The sequence below is a fragment of the Neopsephotus bourkii genome, unplaced genomic scaffold (genome assembly GCF_033783945.1).
Source record: "Neopsephotus bourkii isolate Nb327-2 ecotype Australia unplaced genomic scaffold, CSIRO-AGI_Nbou_v1 NB_107, whole genome shotgun sequence".
Lineage (NCBI taxonomy): Eukaryota > Metazoa > Chordata > Aves > Psittaciformes > Psittacidae > Neopsephotus > Neopsephotus bourkii.
The window spans coordinates 12,256,386-12,273,325 of record NW_026900624.1 but is presented as its reverse complement, the minus strand read 5'-3'; the positions used below and the strand labels follow the sequence as shown (position 1 = coordinate 12,273,325).

Genomic DNA, 16,940 nt, shown 5'->3' with positions numbered 1-16,940 from the left:
AGTGAGATGATGTAGTACTTCTCTGTACAGCTTTCCAGATCAATTAGCTTTTTAAGCTGTTTGACTAGTGAAGCATTTTGCACCTCAGCAAAAAGGGCCAAGTAACAAAGACAGTCAAAGAAGATAGTGCCAGGAGGGAAAAAGGCATTTTGTTAACTTCCATAAAACGGTTACTTGGAGCAGACCAGACCTTTGACTTGTAGCTTTGATGGCAATCCCAGATCACTATGCTGCATTCTTTTTTTTCTCTTCTGGATCTATTTTCTCCTCTGAAGTGTGCTTTACTGTACATTGCTGAGTACGATCAGGTAAGCACAAGCTTTGGATACCAAGCAGGGAACCATGCTTGGCAAAATTGCACATTTATAGATCATGCATAATTAAAACGTAGCTCTTCACAATAACAGGTTTTCAGTACCGGCTGAGTGTTCAGGTCCAGCGTTTTGCCAAGGCACTTTCTGGGAAAGAAACACCATTTGTAATAGTAGTTGGACTGTTTTGTAAAAATAATCTTGAGATTAACCTTTAAGTTATCTCATGGGTTGCTCTGTGAGACTGGTTCCCCTGCACCTCCTGGGCAGAGAAGGAAAATTCCAAATATATGGTACATCCATTCCTGGACAATGCCTTTTTTTTTTTTTTCTTACATAAGCAAAACAAATGCAAAACAAAAGCCCAAATGATTCTTCTGCATGGTTTATTATGAAGCTACCTATGGATTGGCATGGACATTTTACTCTGTGCAGGCCTTTTTATTTGCACACCTCATATGACTGAACATTGTGGAGTCCCAGCTAAGATTTCTGGTACTGCTTGGTTTTCAATCATTGAAGATTTCTGTGCGGGAAGAATATGAATCCTCCATTGCTTTCATAGTCTGAGTTTAAATATGTTCTCCTTCAAGATTTCAACCTCGCTACTTAATCCTTTAAAAAACAAACAAAACAAATCCCAAAACTTTAGCTATTTTTGGCAATGCTTTGTATTTTCTAGGTCCAGAGATGCTTCTTTATAAAACAAAATGTTATGTTCTCTGGTAGTTAAGTCTCAGTGGAATTGAATGGGAGATGTATTCCTGGTGCCATAGTGCTGCTTGTGCATCTTTCCTCATATGCCTTAGAGAAGCTGGCCCTTGGCCACTCTCTCATCTGAGATTTTCTCCTTCTAGAAGAACTGTGGGAAGATAGTGTCACACTGCATGATACCACAATAAAGAGGCAGGTGAAATTTAATATTGCCAATTGTGAATTATTGAATTTGGAAAAGCAACCATAACTATACAGACTGATGTAAGTAAGTTATTAACATTCAAAGAAAAAACTTAGCAGTTACTGCAGAAAGGGCTGTGAAAAAGCAATACTAATCAAAAGGTTAAATACAACAGAAGCATTCAGTTGCTTCTTGAATACTGAATGCTGCAAAGGTCCTCAGTCTTAAAAACAATTAGAGAATCACAAATGATACAGAAAATTATGACATAACTCAGAATGGCTTCTTTTGATGGACAAGCTAAATAGATGAGAATGATTCACCTTGGGAAAGAAACATCTAGGTAGCAGTATGAGAGGCACATGAAGAAAGTGACATAAATTCTTACAGCACTAGAATTAGGACATATCAAATTATCAGGTAGAAGTTTGAAAACAAAAATATTACACTTTCTCATGTTGCACAATTAGATTCATGGCTCCAGGGATGATATGGGTAACTGAAAGTATAAATAAATTCAAGAAAAACCCAAGTAGATGAATCTACACAGAACAAAATCCTATAAAATACTGCTAACAAATGCACACAAGCTCCTGGCCCACACAAAGCCCTTGTATTAGACTGTGAAGCTAGTATAGTAGGAAAGTAATTCTGTACTGTTTCATAGGCTTTCTTTAAGCAGCTCTGCTCTTCTCCAAGGTTTGTCTCTCATTTGGCTTCTTTGCCTTAATTCTGGCAGTCTGGCAAGCAATGTAACAGCCACATATTGCAAAAGCACGGAGGCAGAGCCTTCTTTTACACTGTGGCACGTACCTGCATTGAGTATTGGTGCTATGTATTCCTACGAGCTCTTGTGCAGGGTGCATGAAATGGTTCAAATCTGTCTGCCCACCCCAGCACACAGCTTGTCAAGGCACCCCCCTCAGCTGGCAGAAGGGAAGGGGAAAAGGAAGCTGCACATTCATGTCATTCCGTATCTGTTCATGTGCTTAGCTCACACCACTCATGAGGCTTTCCTGTGTACCTACTCAAAACAGCTGTCAATACCGTTTCTGGGTATTGTCACCCCTTCCAAGTGCAAAACTTGTAATGGTTTATGCCCCATTTTCTCTTCAGTTTGTGATTTTACCAAAGGCTGCAAAAGCACTACGGGCTACACAAAACCCATTTTCACTTAAAACAGAAGCTTTAACCCAAGTCTGCAGGAAAGCAAGCCACACTGGAGAGAAGGCGCTGAGGGCACGCAGGGATCTACAAGCCCCCAGTAGATATCCATGTGGGAGCACAAACCCCAGCCCCGCGTCTTGGCACCTCCTAGCCGTGGCTTCCCAGTTCCCGGCGCGACACCAGCGCCTTTTGCTTGGTGACACCAGTGGTCCAGGAACAGCAGCCGGAACCGCCGCCGCCACCACACACACACACACCCGCGAACTGGGCTGGCGGCAAGTGCCCTTCACGGCACCCCCTACACCCAGGGCGCCTTAGCCAGCCCGGCTCCGCCCACTCCGCCCAGCTCCAGCATGGCGCCCGGCACCACTTCATCAGCCCGAACCAAACATGGCTGCTGTAGGGGAATTGCCAGGGTCCAAGATGGTGCCAGCCCCCGCTGCTGTGTCAGAATCGGCTTCAAGATGGTCGCCCCCCCCCAGCCAGCTCTTTGCTGCCAGGATCTAAGATGCCTTCCTCCACCAGTCCGACGTGCCTCGCTTCCTGCCCGGCGCCCCAGCGGCCCTAGGCGGTGTCTGCCCTCATCAAAGATGGCGGTCGGAAGCACCCTGGGTTATTAGCCTCCCACCCCTCGCTCCTCGCCTGGTCGTTGGGGTTCGTGGGCGAGATGGCGGCGGCTGAGCTGGAGTACGAGTCCGTCCTCTGCGTGAAGCCCGATGTCAACGTCTACCGCATCCCGCCACGAACTTCCAACCGCGGGTACAGGTGAGAGAGCGTGCGGCAGCTAGGATCGCCCTGCCTCGGCACGGCACGGTCCATCCAGCCCCTGCCCGCGGGGACGGGGCCTCAGGCCGGAGAGCACGGCAGCCGCGGGTTGGGCCTGGGCCTCCGGGCAAAGGTGTCCTGGCCACGAGTGGGGCCTTCGTGAAGCCGTGGCCTGCGGCCGCAAGCAAATCAGGCCTATTCCCTGCGGCTTTACTTAGTGCCCGGCGGCCGCCGCTTTGGGGACATACCGGGTTGAGTTGCCGGTTGTCTGCTCCTAACAGCAGGAGCCTTTGCTCCGTGCTGTGGAAGAGCAAGGGCTGCTCGTGTGGAGGAGGTGAGGGCACCTGAGCAGCTTGTTTCTCCAACCTTAGCTCCTAATATGCCCAGTTCCCTGGGATGTAATGTGATATAATGGCACATTGAATTTGGCCTGCTGGCTCTCACAGCAGCAGGGAGGAAGCCAAGTGTTAAGCATGATTTTTTTAAGAAGAGATTGCAGGACCATGAGTTAGAAATGCTTTCTGTCATGGACTGGAACCAGTGCAGTGTGGCTTTGTAAGCTGTGCCCACAGACTTCCTGGAGAACGGACAGGGCTTGTGCTCTGGGGAGCTGATGGGTGTCGGTGGTACTCAAGGCTTTGGCAGGCTGTTGCTGCTAACAAATATAGATATTTGTTTTCAGTTGTAAAATCCTGTAGGTTGGGGATTTTCTCTCTTTTTTCCTTTTTTTCCCTTCACAACAGTCTGTAGCAAAGAGTTTGATGGGATAATCAAGATGATTGTGTGTATGATGATTTATATTGTAAGCTAGCTGCCTCTAGGTTCAAGTACTTAATACTATTTTACAACAATAGGGTAGAATAATGGAGTCATTTTTCAGCATGCTGTTAATTAATTTTTGTGGTCTTCCTGATGCTCACAAGTCACTTATTAGTTGGTTTTGGCTTTACTGTCCTAAGCGAATGTCTTGAGTTTGTCTTGCCTCTTCTGCAAGTTTATGAAGGTAAAGACAGAGATGTCCTCTGGACTGTATCTATTTCCGTTTACTTAGAGGAAAGAGAGGCCAGTCAGAGCCAAGTGTGTCAGTTGGCAGCAACAGAGAGGAGCTAAGACCCTCTATATTGTTTGGGGAGAGAAGTGGAATAAAGCAGCTGCACATGTTAAAGGTTTGGGAGCGGAGGCTTTTGATAAGATGGTTGGGTAGAAGTGAAGGGGTTGACAGTCAGTGAACAGTTGCTTTTCTTGTCAGGGCATCTGACTGGAAACTGGACCATCCGGACTGGACAGGACGGCTTCGTGTCACTTCCAAAGGCAAAACTGCATACATAAAACTGGAGGATAAGGTTTCAGGTAAGGGAAAAGCTGTGGCTTGGCAAGACTGCGACCATGATTGCTGCTTATGAGCCTGTGCTTCTAAGCCTGCTCAGAGCTGTGCATGGCAGCCATGGCCATGGTTTACCACAGGGTTCCTCTTTTTAACACCTAGTTCTTTGTGTGCAGGAGAACTCTTCGCCCAGGCTCCTATAGATCAATACCCTGGCATTGCAGTAGAGACTGTGACAGATTCCAGCCGCTATTTTGTCATTCGAATTCAGGATGGGACTGGTGAGTTGGGGGATTATGTATGTGCCAGGTGTTAGGGGTGGAGGAGACTTCAGCCATATGGAGCTGGATGTCTGTCAGGTGCATTAAAATGGTGTTGGAAGTGCTGAAAAGCCTGGGTAGTGTGCCTGGAGGGGTAGGGAGTAAGGTTAAAGAGGAGGGTTCTCAAATTGCAAAGATTCCAGGGCCTGGGAAGGGATGTTCAGTTTCTGAGACTACCATGTGGGAAGAAGGGTGCATCCTGAAGGCTAGGAACCATGAACTGCTGTGAGCTGCTGGTGTCCAGCTGCAGGTGTGTCAGAGGGAGGTAGCACAGGGTGGTTTAGGAGAAGCAGGAGGATTATGGAGTGAATGAACACAAGACCGGAGTTGCAGGCAGGGCACCTCCAATGACGACTCCTATCTCCTTGCTAGGACGAAGTGCTTTTATAGGCATTGGCTTCACGGATCGTGGTGATGCCTTTGACTTCAACGTCTCTTTGCAAGATCACTTCAAGTGAGTTGTGCTTTTCTGGAATGCTGTTTTTCCTCTGGCCTGTAGAACGTGGTGGGTGGTGGTGTATGTTCGTTTAGCACAGGCTTCCTTGGGATGGTCGTGAAGCCCTACTATGGCTCCATCATGCAGGCTGAGTCCTGCAAGGTCAGATCTGTAAGTTCTAAGCTTAGGTCCTGTGGTGCTACAGGTGCAGTGGTAGACAGTCCCTTAGGTTTGTGGTGGTCCCAGCTTTTTGCTGAGCGATGCTGGGAGTAGGCAGGTAGCTGGTTTGACAGCACGAGGTAGATCTTTGGCAGGATGGGGAGAGGAACCAGGTATGTGTTTGTCTAAAACCCTGTTGTGCTTTGCTGCAGGATCTTATGTCTTTCTCTTGTGTTTTTTAGGTGGGTGAAGCAGGAGTCTGAGATCTCCAAGGAGTCCCAGGAAGCTGAAACACGTCCCAAATTAGACTTGGGGTTTAAGGAAGGGCAGACCATCAAATTGAACATTGGGGTAAGCAGCCCAGTTTACCCTCCTTCTTTCTTTGGATATGCTAGTGGAGACTTTTCCTGACTTGTCCTTTCTTTTTATACAGAACATGACAACAAAGAAAGGAGGAGCAGCCAAGCCCCGTGTCTCTGGATCAGGGGGCCTAAGCCTGCTGCCACCTCCACCAGGAGGCAAAATTGCTGTCCCTCCTGTACCTCCACCTTCTTCCACAGCCATTGCTAACCACGTCACACCTCCACCTGTGCTGAAATCCAGTAACATGAGCAGTGCAGGTAAATACTAGCATAGAGCCAACAGTTTGTCAGACACTAGTAAGTGCATAGAGGGGACCCCCAATATCTGAAGGGGGCCTACAAGAATGCTGGAGAGGGACTCTTCATTGGGGACTGTAACAACAGGACAAGGGATGGTGGATTGAAGAGTTCTTGAAAATGATGTACCTCCATAGTGTGAGCTGGAGGCTCTGCGCACATTCAGCAAAAGGAGCTGCCGTTACAACAAAAACCTTAAAAAGCCTAACTTCCTTTTTCTAGAGGGCAGGCTGGAGTCCCTTTTCTCTCCCTGTATCCAGCAGTTTGTATATATCAGTTTGAGCAGTTGTGATAGTTTAAATGCCTGTGGGTTTTCTACCTCATAGTTTGATTTGGCTTGTTTGTGGTTTTGTTGGTTTGTTTGTTTTGGTTTGCTCTTTTGTTTTGTTTTGTTTAATTTGCTTTAGATATTCTACTAGACTTAGATGCTCCTGCATCTGCATCCAAGGCACCAACATCAGCTACCACAGACCTCTGGGGAGACTTCAGCACTGCATCCAGGTAAACTGTGGTGAAGAGAGCTGCAGACGATAAGGGTAGTGTCCTGATGGGCACTGGAAGAGCTGTAAGTTAAGAAGTCTTATTAGATCAGCTCCTTTGATTCTTCTCTCTTTATTTCAGTGCTGTTCCAAATCAGGCTCCTCAACAGTCCAACTGGGTCCAGTTCTGAATGGTTAAAGTGGAATGGGACAAACTGATGACCAAGAGGCTCTAGAGGCACCAAATGGGATCAGAAGGGGCACAAACCAATATAGTCTTCAATCAAGAACAAGTTGGGACAATCCTTTCTTTTTAAAACAGATCTTCACTTCAGTCAAAACTGATCCCACAATGAAATCACTGAACTTAAAGAGAACATACTCACTCCTTACAAGATGGGCAAGGAGGAGAGGGGTAGCCTCATCTCTTCCACCCCCTCGGCTGTTACATGGTACACCCTAGCTCTTTTTGCCCATTTTTTTCATACAGGGAAAGCAGAAATCCTGAAGAAGGTGGGTACAGGAGGAGGCTGGGTAGGTGCCTCTGGGTTCCTTGTCCTTTAAATTTTCTCTGGTTAGATTGCTGCTTTTTGTGGCTGCTTTCGGTAGTGACTCAAGTCTGCAGCTTTGCCTGCAGTGCTGAGAACCGCCACATTTGGCTGCAGCATGTAAATGGAAGCTGTAAGGAGGACAGGTCTTGTCTCAACACAAAACCCTTTCTGATTAATTATATCTGTGGTGAGGAGTGAACTACTCCATGCACACACTACTTTTCTTCTTCCCTTTAGTGCAATTCTTGATAGTGCTGGATGTTTCCGTGCTCTTGTGGGAGGAGTTATGCAAGTCCTTGAGTAGGCCTGCTGCCATTGTGCTGTAGCTCCAGGTGGGCACCCCATCTTGAGGCTCCTTGTTTGACTTGCAGGTTTACTGGAGGAAATTCTCTTATTTTCACTCATCTCCTGCTCATGCAAAGGCCTCATTGTCATTGAGCTGTTTTAGACCACCAGGTAATCCCACCACTGAGCATTTCATGTTCCTGCATCGCTATCCTGAGCCCTGGCCTTGTGTTGTGACTTGGCACTGTGTTACAAGTATTGTATAACCATGCCACAGTAAGAACTATGGTGGGACAGTAGGTTACTCTTACCCTTTTCAGCTCACGCTTAGAATAAGCCCGGTCTTAAGAACTGTGGCAGCAAAATTTTCCCACTTGTGTTCTTTCATGTGGCTTTTCTGAGGCTACTTTCTAGTGATGTGAGCTGGTTATTGTAACTTGGAATTTTTTTTATTTTTAATTTTTTATTAAACTTTTAATATGCCCCAAACCCCCTCTATTTCCTCTGTGGTTTAGGGGGTTAGAAAGAGATAAAAGGCCCTCACTATCTGTTGTTCTCTTTGGGAGAGTTTCTTAAGGCTCTTTGATCTTGACACTGTTCCATCCTCAGCAGCTATGGCTGTGATCTTGGGTGTAAGTCTGCTGATTCTTGTGGGCAAAGCCCACAGGCAGGCTGGAAACATCACAGTGCCAGCTACCCTCTGTGGCAGCTGATAAGCCAAAACACTGGCTGGGAAGGCCATGTCAGCGACTCAACTGTACCAACATACTAGAACACTAGGGTTTTGGTACTTCAAGTAGAAGGCTTCTTCCTGCTTTGGTCACTCAACCAGCAGCAGCACTTTTGTAACTGGGACACACTCTGCATGCGTACTCGTGCAAGTAAATTTTTCCCTTTGGGCAAGGTCTTCCTGGTGAGGCTTTTAAAAGAAGAGTAGTTAGCTGTAGACACCATGTACTTGCAAAGGTGTCTTGTCCTTTTTGACTTCTTTTCTGCACTGAGGGCATTTTGGAGATGAAGTTTCACTTAAACCATCCCTCTGGGAAGAAAAATTCTTGAAAATAGCTCTAAAGCTGCTGTAGTTCCACTTACGGAAGTGGGGACCAGACTGCTCTTGGGTGTATTTTAAGTAGTCATTTGATTCTGATCCCCTTTCTCTCTTGGTGTTCCCCCTGCCATCCCTCCCTGCCTTCATAGTCACTCCTGCAGTCTTGTACTTCCTGCGTCTCCTGAAGCTGTGGGTGGCTGTTAATCTGCCGGCAAAGCCATGGACTCTGCTGGCTGGTTGGTTTTGGGGTTTTTTTTTGGATTTTTTTTGTTTGGTTGTTTTGGGTTTTTTTGGGGGGGTGGTGTTTGGGTTTTTTTTTTGTTTTCCCTCAAGTCATTGTGAGGTCCTGTCATTTCAACTATGTATCAATTCCCCAAACCGAGGAAGTTCATAGCACCAATTAACAACTAAGTAGGAGCCTCTTCTGTATTGTCTTAGTATTCTGGAGATAATATATTATGTATTTGAAAAGCTGAAGAAGCAAAAATTAAAGATATATGTATATAAAGCATAAGATGTACTGGTGCAAATGGTAATTAAACAAGTAATATCAGGGAAAAGAATGCTCTGAGTCTTCCAAGTTGTTGAATTGTTGTTGCTTTGGAAGCCTTTCAGATTGGAGGTCTTTATATCTCAAGCAAGATCCTAAGTAGCCTACTTACCCTTCTGCAAGTGTGCCTGCAGGGTGGACAGGAACAGCTTTAGGAGTGAATGGGTTCAGGCTGTCTTTGAGTGAAGAAGTAGGAGCATGGAAGCAGGACACAAAAATAGCCTGTGTCTTTCCAAATAACATAAAAAAACCCACAAAACAAACCCAAACAAACAACAATATGGAAACAGCCTTGACTGCAGGGGATGGTGTGATGCTTGGTAAGAATGTGGGTAAAGCTAGCAAGTGAGAAAACATAGTTGCCCTGCCATTTGGCTTTTTGAACATCAGAGACTTCTACACCCTGCAGGTGTTTTAAGAATAGGTTCTTGCCACACTTGTAAATGGGAAGCAGTCTCTGCTGACTGCAGAGGTGAGCAAGGGGAGCTGAGCAGGCCATTGATCAGGGAGCATCAAGGGCAAGTTGCTCTGGAAGGGAGAGCAAGCTGGGAAGCTGAGTCACAGCAAGACAGCAGGGGCAGTGGCCTTGCTGACAGAGGAGCAGTGCCACAGTATTTCATCAGAAAGATAGAGGAGGTCAGGATGAGGATTTAGATCAATAGAGTCTGGCCAGGTGATGGGCATGGCTGCACTACCTCAGGCAGGAGTTAAGGGTGAGAGCCTTAACTGAGATAAGCTTGCCAGCAAACCTTGCTGAGATTTCTCAAAGCCAGATGCCAGTATTATCCCTGTGTCCCCATGTCTTTCTTCAGTGAGGCCTGCTAGAACACAACAGCTTGGTGTGACTTGTGTAAATCCTCTCCTCCTTGATGACCATCAGGAAGAGCCTTTCCATCTGCATGGGGAGAAGTTGGCTGTGATGGTAAGGTACTGGTGAAATTACTTGGCCTGTGACTTCACTGACTGAATCTTCTCATCTCTTCTTGCACTTTCTGTTGCCAGTGGTTTCTTCTAACATAGCAAAAGCCAGTATGCAGGCTGCTTGATATGTACAGTCTCTGATGTTGCAGACAATAACATTCTCCAGGTAAAGGAAAAGGCCAGGCCTTTGATATGGATCAGCAGATCAAACTTGAGCAGTATCTCCTGAGCACCGATTATGTTCCACATAATAGATCTGCTGGTTTACTTGGGCAGCTAGGAAGGGCTGTCCCTTGGTCTAAGAGGAGCAATGGTCAAAGGAGGAGAAAAGTTCATGCCAGCTGGGAAGCAGACTAACATGTAGAAAGGGTAAAGAAACAAGTATCAAACAGAAAATCCCATTTTGTCTGGGTATTGGTTGTCTCTTCTTCTCCAAGAGCTGTTGAGGTGGGATGTGAGCATTTCTTCCCCTCCCCCCATTAATTCTGTTCTGTGTTCTGCAGCTTGAAAGTCTACTATAGTAACTACTACAGCTGTGCAGTAGCTACTACAGCCATACAATCTGGATTGCAGGCACAGACTCGCTAGCTTTAACAAAGCCTTGGTACTGTGTGTGGGCTCCTGAAGTAATTGAGAGGAAGAGATACCATTGGAGAAAATAAAAAACCAAACAAGAAACCAAAAACCCTGAAGTCTTCCTGAGATTTGGTGATGGGGGAACACGATCTGAACCTGAACTCACCCTGTTAAATCAGCATAAATCTACAAAGCTCCATCAGGGAGCACAACTAGGCTGTCATGCGTAAAAATGAAGCACTGGGGCCTGTGTAGCCAACACACACTGTAATGCATTAAGGTCGAGGCATTCTACTGAGTGCTCATTGTTATGTGAAAAACAGGTTCCGAGTCTAGAGACTGTGTTGGGTCTCTTTCTTCCAAGTTAATAGGTTTGTCCATGTAATAGTCAAGAAAAGCACATTGCAGGATGAAGTTTGTCTTAATTTTGCCAGCTGCCATTAGCTACAGCAGTGTGCCCTCCAGAGTTGGGGCTCTGAAAGACACTTGAAAGTGCCTCTGAGCATGGGAAGATCAATCAGCAGCAGCTGGTACATGTAGTGGCTCTTGACCAGAGCCGTGTTATGCCATCTGTCACTGCTGGCAGTTTGTGGTGTTCTTCCTGCATCACTTGTGTTTGGGGCAGGCCAGGCAGGTAACTTGCAATGGCCTGCTTTCCCAGGTGTCATAGGATGGCAGCTCCTGCATGTTGAGGCGAAGGCATCTGGCTTGCTTAGGAGACCAGATTGAAGAGAACATTCCCTGAAGGAGGGAACTGCCTGTAACTTGCAGCCTTTGTGTAAAGTCTTGTGGTTTAGGGATGTGAAGAGGCATGGTGCTCCCCAGCCCTCCTAGCCTGGCCTGCAAGTCTCGCTGGATTGCTGATGCCTGCGACCAGGGCTTGCAAGCTCAGTGTCATCCATGATCACATGCTGCCATCTGCTGCTGAATCCCCTTTGGTGAGGGGCTTGTGGCAATCCCTGGACTCAGCCACCAACCATCTCCAGGGACTGCCTGGTCCTCCAAGCATTTGGAAGGTGGGTATACAGGCAACCGTTTTGTGGCACGTGGGCTAGCACTGATTCTTTGGCTCTCTGAAGAGAAGTTGCAACTGGCATCTGTCAGCAAGAGCATGCTGAATCCTGCAGTGACTTCTGGGCAGGGGAGAGCTGTGTCTGGGAGGGACATGGACAAATGCTGGACCTGAGTATGGAATAAGCCACAAAGCAGAACTTCAGCATCTGGAGGTGTTCTCAGGAGCATATGAGATAGGGAAAGGAAGAAGTGTCTTGACTTTAGCATGCAGGAGACATGAAGGAGGTAGGCAACCATAACATGCCAGAACAAGAACTTTGGTGGGTCTGATTTAAAACGGATCAGAACAGCTTAGCATGACAACAGAGTTTGTATGGGCTTTTATTGAATGCTTCCTTTAGCCCAGTAGCAGCTTTGCCTTCATGCCCACCAGTACCATAGCTTGTAATTCAAATGCTTTCCTGAATGACGACCCCAGTCAAGTTTACAGAAGCACAATTTAAAGATTTTTATTTTCTTCATCTCTCTTGACAGGTTGGCAGTAATGGAGCTGATGCTTCCAAGTGTAACCACGTTCTGCTATCCTAATCCCTGCTGCTTCATTGCCTTCATGCACAGACAGCATAGTGTAGGGCTTGGAATCAAGATGTCTCAGAGGAGGCACATATCTCATTTTGTGGTCTGCCAGTGCGCATGCGTGTGTGTACATAGGTTGTCTTCAGTTTAGCTCATAGGAGCTGAACTCCTAGTCTTTTTTAAAGTGTAGTCTAAGCACTTGTCCATAAGCGCTGATCATGGTGTTAAGCAAACTGTTCTAAGATGTGTGGAGGTGTTAACATCAGTAGTACTAAACAAACCATCACTTTGGTTAGCTGTCAGGGGCAAGGAACTGGATTCCAGTACCAAGAGGAAAGGGATAGGAAAGCATTTTCTTTGGAGAATATGTGCTAAGGTGCTATAGATGCAGCACCATAGACTCTATGTCTGGCCCAGAGTCAGGGACTGCTGTCACTAATAGGTAAAGCTGAAGTCAGTATCATGGATATGTGTACAAAGTATGCTTGGACACTGCTGCTGCAGATTTTGGGGTAGGAGAACATGAAAAGTCCTTAAGCAAAATGTTCCATACAGAAATAGGTTACTGTAAGCAGAGAACCTGCCGTGAGTAGCCTGGTCTAGCTTCGCAAGTAGTCCTGCTTTGTGCAAGGTTTGAACAAGATACCTACAGCATAAACTATTTCCTAGCACAACTTTTGTGCTAGGCTCTGGTGAGGTGGGTCCTGCAATGGGCTGGCAATCTGGTGAGATGGCTGACGTCCACGGTTGGTAGGTGGTGGGGAGCACTGACGGTGATCCTTCAGCTCTGGGAGGGCAGAGGCTGTCCAACGACCGGCAGGGTGTGCTGTGCCTGCCTACTCTTAAAATGCTGAATATGCAGATAACTGTGAATGAGAGGCAGAGTCTAAGAGGCAGGGCCACGGTGCCACAGGCCAGCGTGAGTGAGTCAGCAAGGAGTACTTCGCCCTCTGCATCAGTTGCTGCTGTTCTGCAGGGAGGCAGCAGCAGGGCCCTTCCTACTCTGAGTCAGTGCTGGCTCTGTGCTGGAGGCTGCCACCCAGGAGTGCCTCTTGTCTGCCCTTTGCTTTACTGTGCAGATGCTGACTTTAGCATGGTAAAAGCGAGTGATGTGGTTACCTGGGCAGTGTGCCCTTCAAAACCAAAAGTGATTGTGTTGATGTCTGTGTCTTGAGGAGGCTGCTGTGTGTAGTTGAACCCAATAGCTAGAGTACTTGCTGCCTGGCATTAAAACCTCACCAGCGCATTTCAGTGGTGCAGTGCCAGGGAGTGCCTGGCTGAGTTGGCTGTACTCCCTGGGTTTCATTCAGCTTTATCCAGTTGTTTCCAGATGGGGTTTGCCTTGTCCCATCCTGACTGGACATGCCTGATGGCTGCATGGGCTCTGGAGGCAGGTTGGTGTCCCTTGCCCTGATGCTGGCTGGCGAAAGCATAGCACGCAATGGGTGCAGAGGCTCCAAACGGCATGCAGGGCCTCCTTGGCTTTAGGGCACAGGGTAGAGAACAAGGCAGGCTATTTACAATCCTCCTGCCAAATCTACCCTTGGGGCTAGGAGCAGCGTGAGGGTCTGGGAGGTTTCTCGTGCAGTTCCAGTGCCATCTGGTGGGACGGTCTGACCAGTGCAGCTCTCCCGAAAGCCTCTCTCTGAGAAGGCTTTACTGCACCCCCCTCGTGGATGGAGCGGATAAACGGAAACAGCTTGAAATCAAACCAGCGTAGTCCTCAAGTTATCGCATGGGTCTGGGAGACCTTACCTTATACCTTCCATGCTTGCCTGGCCACTGGGGTTGTTTTCTACTTTTGTGCTTTTCTTCCCACTCCGCCTGAACCCCCTTAAAAAGGGAGATGAAGTGCATTCACCTCACTGAGCAGAGGTGTAGCCAAACTGAATCCAAGACCACTGTGGTCTTGTACAGAACTAACAAAGAAGCAAGAAGGATTGCTTCTGTGGGGAGGTATTATGTGGCTACAGCTATGTAGTTATGTAAGTCCTATGAATAAGTCCATGTAAGTCCTATGTTCCTGCTCTGCCAAGACAAACTTAACAGCCCTGCCTCTGAAACAGGCCCCAGGGTCTGATGAGGACTTGGATATGGCCCAGGTTTGGAGTCAGATGTGCACCTGGGGCAAGCAAACGCAGTATCTGGATCTGATCTCCAACAGTTTCTGGCTTTGACACTTGTGGCTCAGATCCAAAAGAGGAAGGGGGTGAAGGTGCAGTGTTCCCAGTACTAGCATAGAACAAAGCTGTGAGATAATGCATCTGAAGTTGTCCTCTCTTGGCTTTGTTTGCATAATCTGTCAATTAGGGGAAATAAATAAAACATGTCTCTTCTGAAGAAACAATCCTGGGTTAATGCTATAGGTAAAGAAATGGGTTGGGGATTCTTGTCTGTTTGAAAGTTTCCTGGATGCTGTTCTCCCTTCTCTTATTTCTTCCCTTACTGAGGTATTTTGGGAGCCTATCTTCACAGGTGAGCGCATGACTTTGCCTTTCTGAAGCTGATTGGGTTTGAACTCCCTCAGGTCAGATAGCCTGGGACATGGTCTGGAATGCTCGAACAGCCCTTGCTAAAACTTGGCAGAGATGTGAGCAGAGGAGGAATGCACAAACCCTTTTATCTGGAGGAACACTTCTTTCTCATCTCTCCTACTTTTGTTTCCTTCCACCCTATTCTGCATGGGACTGTAACTAGTATTTTGGGGAGTTGCCGGTCTCTGTCAAAGTGCTCCAGTGTTACTCTGGCTGGTTTTGCTCAGAGGACAGTGTTGCTGCTGACTCAGGCCTGCTTATGGTGAAGTGCTGCTCCGGCCAGAACTTCTGTGGCTTTGCAATGCTACCTTCTGTTTCATCCATCCCTCTCTCTGCTCCTGTCTCCTTTTTACACTCTCCTTTCAGTTCTTCCTTTTTTCCTCTTCACCTCTGGATGCTCAGGTGTCCTTTTCTCTGAGCTTTCACAGATCCATGTAACCCATTTCTTCCTAGGTCTCCTAGTATAGCTGTATGGCTCCCTGGTTCACTTTCTGTCATCAGCAGGAGTACCTGTCTTCCAGAAGAGGTCTCTTCTCCCTGCAGCTCTGGCCAGTATTGTCAGCCTTGCATGAGAATGGGTATGATGCCGGGTAGGATCCCATACCTAATGTGTAGGATGCCTTTCTCTCCAGTCCCAGTGGGCTGTGGTGCTTCATCATTGTCCCCTGCAGCTGGGGGAATTCAGCTCCTGCAGTGAGAACTTCAGCATCCTGTCCTAACCAGTTCCTTGCAGCAGGATACACAGTGGGATCTCTTATTGCTAGATCCTCTCTAACCAGCCAAATTCCTCAGGAGTTCTAAAGAAGATCCCTTTGATTACATATGTGGTATCCCTTACTGATTACTCAGTGTCAGGCCTTGGGGCCCCATTCTCCATGCTTTAATGCATTTTTATGCTCTTCTCTTAGCTGTAAAGGCTCTGCTCTTCATGGCCTTTGTACCTAGGAGAGGAGCAAGGTGGTGTGGAGAGAGAAGACCAAGAGGGCAGCATGCATTCACTTCTGATGCTCTTCTCACCCAGGTGCAGGGACAAAAAGCCAGGGTTGGGTTTAAGCTTTATCTGGGTGAGCTGGAGAATTGTGATAGCTAGAGGGTGCCATAAGAGCAGGTGATGCAGAGCTGTTGTAGTGGGCACCTATGGTCAAGATAAGACCAGAGCAGAGAGTTTTATGAAAGGAATGCATGTGAGCTGTGCTTGAATAAGTCTTTTGAGAAGATCTCGTGTTATCAATGCTCCATTCAAGAAACTGAACAAAACCACACATAAGGCTGAGTGATGATAAATGCTTGGTTACATGAATGACAGTAACCTGAGAAAATACAGTTTGGCTAGAAAAATTTCCTCCTGCTTCCTCCCCATTTCTGTCTTTCTGCCTTTTTTGCTGTCTGCTCTTCTTTCCAGAATGCAGCAAGCTGCCTGCCCTGTGTCTGTGCTTCTGCCACAGATGGCAGAAGACTGCTACCTGAAAGACTGCTCTTCTACCAAAGGTCACCCCACTGTCAGCCCAGCTGGCTGGGGAAAATGAAACCTGCTCAGAGGATGAGAACCACATCAGCAACAGCCTTCATGCTGTTGGCTGCAGAACCTGAAGCTGTACTCTCCACACCTGCCCAACCTTCACCTGCTATATGCTTCGGACAAATGTCAGTGCCTAAAGAGTAAAAACAGGGCATACATACAAATTGTTCTGCTTTAATGCTTTGCCCCATGTCAAATGTTATCAGAATAGGAGCTTGCTGACTAGGGTGTGGTTACTTTGCCTTAAGTAAACTCTCAGTGCATTTCTCTCACATTATTTTGTGACATGTTCCACCTTTAAGCCAAGTAAGGTTTCAGGATGCCCAGCATCCTGGATAAAGGAGTTTATTGCCCTAAGCTGTGTTTGTGAAGAACCACCTTCCTTCAGTAACTGACCCCTTTTATCGCCCACAGTTCTTGTATTAAAAGAAACAGAACTGACTCAGTCCTCACTCAGCCTTTCCTTGATGGTTCTGTAAACCTCTGTGTCTTCCCATCTTCAGCGTAGAACTGTCCTATCTCTATTGTTCTTTATGCAACAGTCATGCTACACCATTTTTTTCACCCTTGTCTTTCTCTGAGCCTTTTCTGGACCTGCTGTATGCTTCTTCAGATGGTTTGAGTTATGAGGACATAACAATACAGTGCCATAACAATATTTTCTGTTTCATTCTTTGTGCCTTTTTCACTGTGCCTGGTGTTTAATTTGCTGGTCACTCTTCCTCAGATCAGGTTTTCTCACCCAACTGTTACAGTCCGAGTTATATTTTCTTTACATGTTCAATAGTAACCTCCGAACCCACTATTTTATGTGTGAAGTTAGTGCTGATTTTCCTAAAGGGCTTTGC

The 16,940-nt window shown here is 46.9% G+C and overlaps 1 protein-coding gene across 1 annotated transcript; it reads left to right on the top strand.

The window, feature by feature from the left end:
* Window positions 1-2,880: 2,880 nt before the first annotated feature.
* Window positions 2,881-6,975, top strand: NECAP1 (NECAP endocytosis associated 1). Its single transcript, XM_061360978.1, has 8 exons — window positions 2,881-3,141; window positions 4,391-4,491; window positions 4,642-4,746; window positions 5,158-5,239; window positions 5,623-5,731; window positions 5,814-6,000; window positions 6,447-6,540; window positions 6,661-6,975. The coding sequence occupies exons 1-8, from the start codon at window positions 3,044-3,046 to the stop codon at window positions 6,707-6,709; spliced, it is 825 nt and encodes a 274-aa protein (XP_061216962.1). The 5' UTR covers window positions 2,881-3,043; the 3' UTR covers window positions 6,710-6,975.
* The last annotated feature ends 9,965 nt before the right edge of the window (window positions 6,976-16,940 follow it).

What these genes read in the sequence shown, in the direction of transcription:
- NECAP1 (XM_061360978.1), top strand. Translation starts at nt 3,044, where the DNA reads ATGGCGGCGGCTGAGCTGGAGTACGAGTCCGTCCTCTGCGTGAAGCCC. An exon ending in ACTTCCAACCGCGGGTACAG is followed by an intron (nt 3,142 to 4,390) that starts GTGAGAGAGCGT and finishes TTTTCTTGTCAG; the next exon opens with GGCATCTGACTGGAAACTGG. An exon ending in TCTTTGCAAGATCACTTCAA is followed by an intron (nt 5,240 to 5,622) that starts GTGAGTTGTGCT and finishes TGTGTTTTTTAG; the next exon opens with GTGGGTGAAGCAGGAGTCTG.